The sequence below is a fragment of the Montipora capricornis genome, chromosome 3, assembly GCF_036669925.1.
Source record: "Montipora capricornis isolate CH-2021 chromosome 3, ASM3666992v2, whole genome shotgun sequence".
NCBI classification, from domain to species: Eukaryota; Metazoa; Cnidaria; class Anthozoa; order Scleractinia; family Acroporidae; genus Montipora; species Montipora capricornis.
The window spans coordinates 12,855,582-12,858,234 of record NC_090885.1 but is presented as its reverse complement, the minus strand read 5'-3'; the positions used below and the strand labels follow the sequence as shown (position 1 = coordinate 12,858,234).

The window sequence follows — 2,653 nt, the reverse complement described above, 5'->3', positions numbered from 1 at the left end:
AATGGATTTGGACTATTTAACTTGCTTGCAACCTTTGCTTTTTGTCGAAAAGCTTTAATGTGGAACTCTGGTTGCCAAGCCCTAAAGAGCTGGACGCCCCAACGAAAATACTAGTTGCTCTGTGATAAAGTGAAAAAGGGAAAATCAAAAGAAGTGGGTAATGTATTGAAGTGATTGATTAATGACGTTTTTCATAAATGACAATTAACAGACCTGCCAGCAAGGATTAGTTATTAACGAGTAGCCGATTGCTTTTTACTACTCAGACGAAACCCTGCTCTCGGTTATCTTTCTTGAGAAAGATATCAAAAAATTAAAAGATGAACGGCTTTAATCATAAACGATCACACTTTTTTTTTTTAGTGAAGTGACATCCTGCGGTTTCCAAGCCTATTGTTTAACCTACCACCTACAGATAAGTTCCAGCAAAAGATTACTCAGTCCGTGTGATCGTATTTCCTACACATCCGTTTCGTTATTCAGAAGATTCTGCTTAAAATCCATCGTTTTAAAACGCTTTCAAGAAAATAAAAATAGATAGACTTGCGCTATTTTACACTACTGAGACAATCTTCATCAAGGAGGATCATACGATGGCTTCAACGACGATCGCTCCTGCCGAACCCTTTGCACTGTGGTGGATGCTGTCAAGATATGGTAATGGTGGAAAAGTCAGAAGCTCATATCGATGGATTTCAATGGTAAGAGTGCATTCCGACATATTCTTTTTCACGAAACTTAACGCATGAAAGCCATGTGTATTTGAACCTCGGAGGTAATCAAGTTAAGATGCTGATAATCGTTCTTAATTAACATTACTTGAGCAGTAACGTTATTGATTTTTTCCAGGCTTTCCTTTCCTTCACTGCACGAGTAACGTTAATTGATAACTGTGGTGATCAGCATCTTAACTTTATATTGTTCCCATACGAAACATATCGATATGAAGTCGAATGCGGAGTAAATGAAACAGGATTGGCAAAACGATCGCAGCCTACCTTCAAATGATGAAATACCTGTGAAATCAGAGTAGACCAAGTGTCTAGTCTGAAAACTACTTCCAGCTAAAAGTTAATAATGTTTTAAAATTGATTATTTCATCTTTGTCATCATTTCATTTGATAGTTATTGCATCTACTATCCCTTTTGATAATTTTACCCGGTTGTTTGATTTGAGTACATTCTATTTTCCTGCGACGACATTGTCGTTACCGGAGCCCTCTTCTCTTTTGGTCAGCACCAAGAACCCTGATTCTGGCCAATCAGTTGTAGGGAATGTCTTAGCCTGCGAACAGGTCCAGATTTGGTATAGGGCGAGTGGAACGAGCCTACAATAGAGCGGTCTGTTGATGAGGGACTGCACAGGCAGCCCACTCGCTTCGTTCGCGGTTTCACCCATCGACTCCCACTCGTTTCTCTCGTCGAATTTTTTTCGTTGCCTGTTTGCAGGCAACGAATGTCTATTTTTGTAACAGTTTACGACCAATGTTGTTTCAAATTTTTGCGCTTGCGTAGACGAGCCGCAAGTTTGTGATTTGCGGACTTCCTGTTTTGGCCTGTTGCCAGTGTCCTTGATCTTGACGCTGATAAGTGGACGCTGACTAAAAGGGAAAGCGGGCTCTGGAGACGAGACTGTTGCAAGCACGGAGTACTTAGTTCCCAGGGAAGGAAAAAGGGGTCGAGGATGGTAAATAGGCAAACACATTTTTATTCTGATTTCCGCTACCTTAAAAGCAGAGCATTTATTTGGAGCAAGTGGCGTATAGTTGTAACGGAAAGTTGCATTCACTTGTTCATTCACTCATCGCTATCTTGAGTTACAGTCACCTCGAGATCGGGAGCCGTTCTGATCACTAAGAAAGATATCAAAAAAAGTTGCCTTTGCACTTGACTTCGCAAAAAGAGAAGTATAAGAACAAATAGCGTCTTCGCTCGCTTCCCAAAAATAGCACTTGGGGATTTAATCTTTATGTGCTATTTTTGGTCTGTTGACAGCTCCCGCAGGGATACAGCAAGAATGATGGGCATAAACAAAAATCTTGTGTGTAGGGTATTTCGTTGCCTTGAGGACGTTTGCTCAAGAGATCTGGAGGTGAACCCAATCATTCCTTTTGTTGGTACGTCTGTTGTAAAGTGCGACGAAAGCAAATTCAATCATAAAGCTAAGGTAAAGTTCTTGGTTTTTGTAGATTACTGTAGTTATCGTATACTAGTCGGGAACGATAGACAGTAGGGGAGAGAAACAATGAGCATAAGTGCCACACACACCTAACGCATGTAGGCACCCTGAAATAGGTTTACCCAGATGGTGACAAATCGTTTCGTTATTATATCAGTAATTATCAGGATACTTTGCTTGTGTTTTGGTTCCTTTCGATTGCAAAAGGTTAAAATCGAGCACTCTTTGATTCAGTTCAACAGGGGAAGAAGGGCAGCAGACTTGTGGGTGTTTGGAGTCATCAGTTGTGCGACTCAACCTGCGAGGGGATACTACCAGGTAGTGGATAGAAGAGATCGCGAAACTCTCCTTCCAATATTGGCCCAATGTCTTCAACCAGGGAGCGAGGTTCACACCGACGACTGGGGTGCATACTACAATCTCACCAGGCACTTGCCCATCCATGTGGCGCGACACAGGGTTGTAGTACACGCG

The 2,653-nt window shown here is 41.7% G+C and overlaps 1 protein-coding gene across 1 annotated transcript in view; it reads left to right on the top strand.

Annotated features, from left to right (window-relative positions):
* The first annotated feature begins 654 nt into the window (after window positions 1-654).
* The window catches only part of LOC138039865 (uncharacterized), a 3,216-nt gene continuing 1,217 nt past the window's right edge, over window positions 655-2,653 (top strand). The window contains exons 1-3 of the mRNA XM_068885698.1: window positions 655-701; window positions 1,996-2,167; window positions 2,414-2,653. The exon at window positions 2,414-2,653 is cut by the window's right edge and continues 1,217 nt beyond it. Of these exons, the coding sequence (XP_068741799.1) occupies window positions 655-701; window positions 1,996-2,167; window positions 2,414-2,653 (459 nt within the window). The remainder of the gene's footprint in view (window positions 702-1,995; window positions 2,168-2,413) is intronic.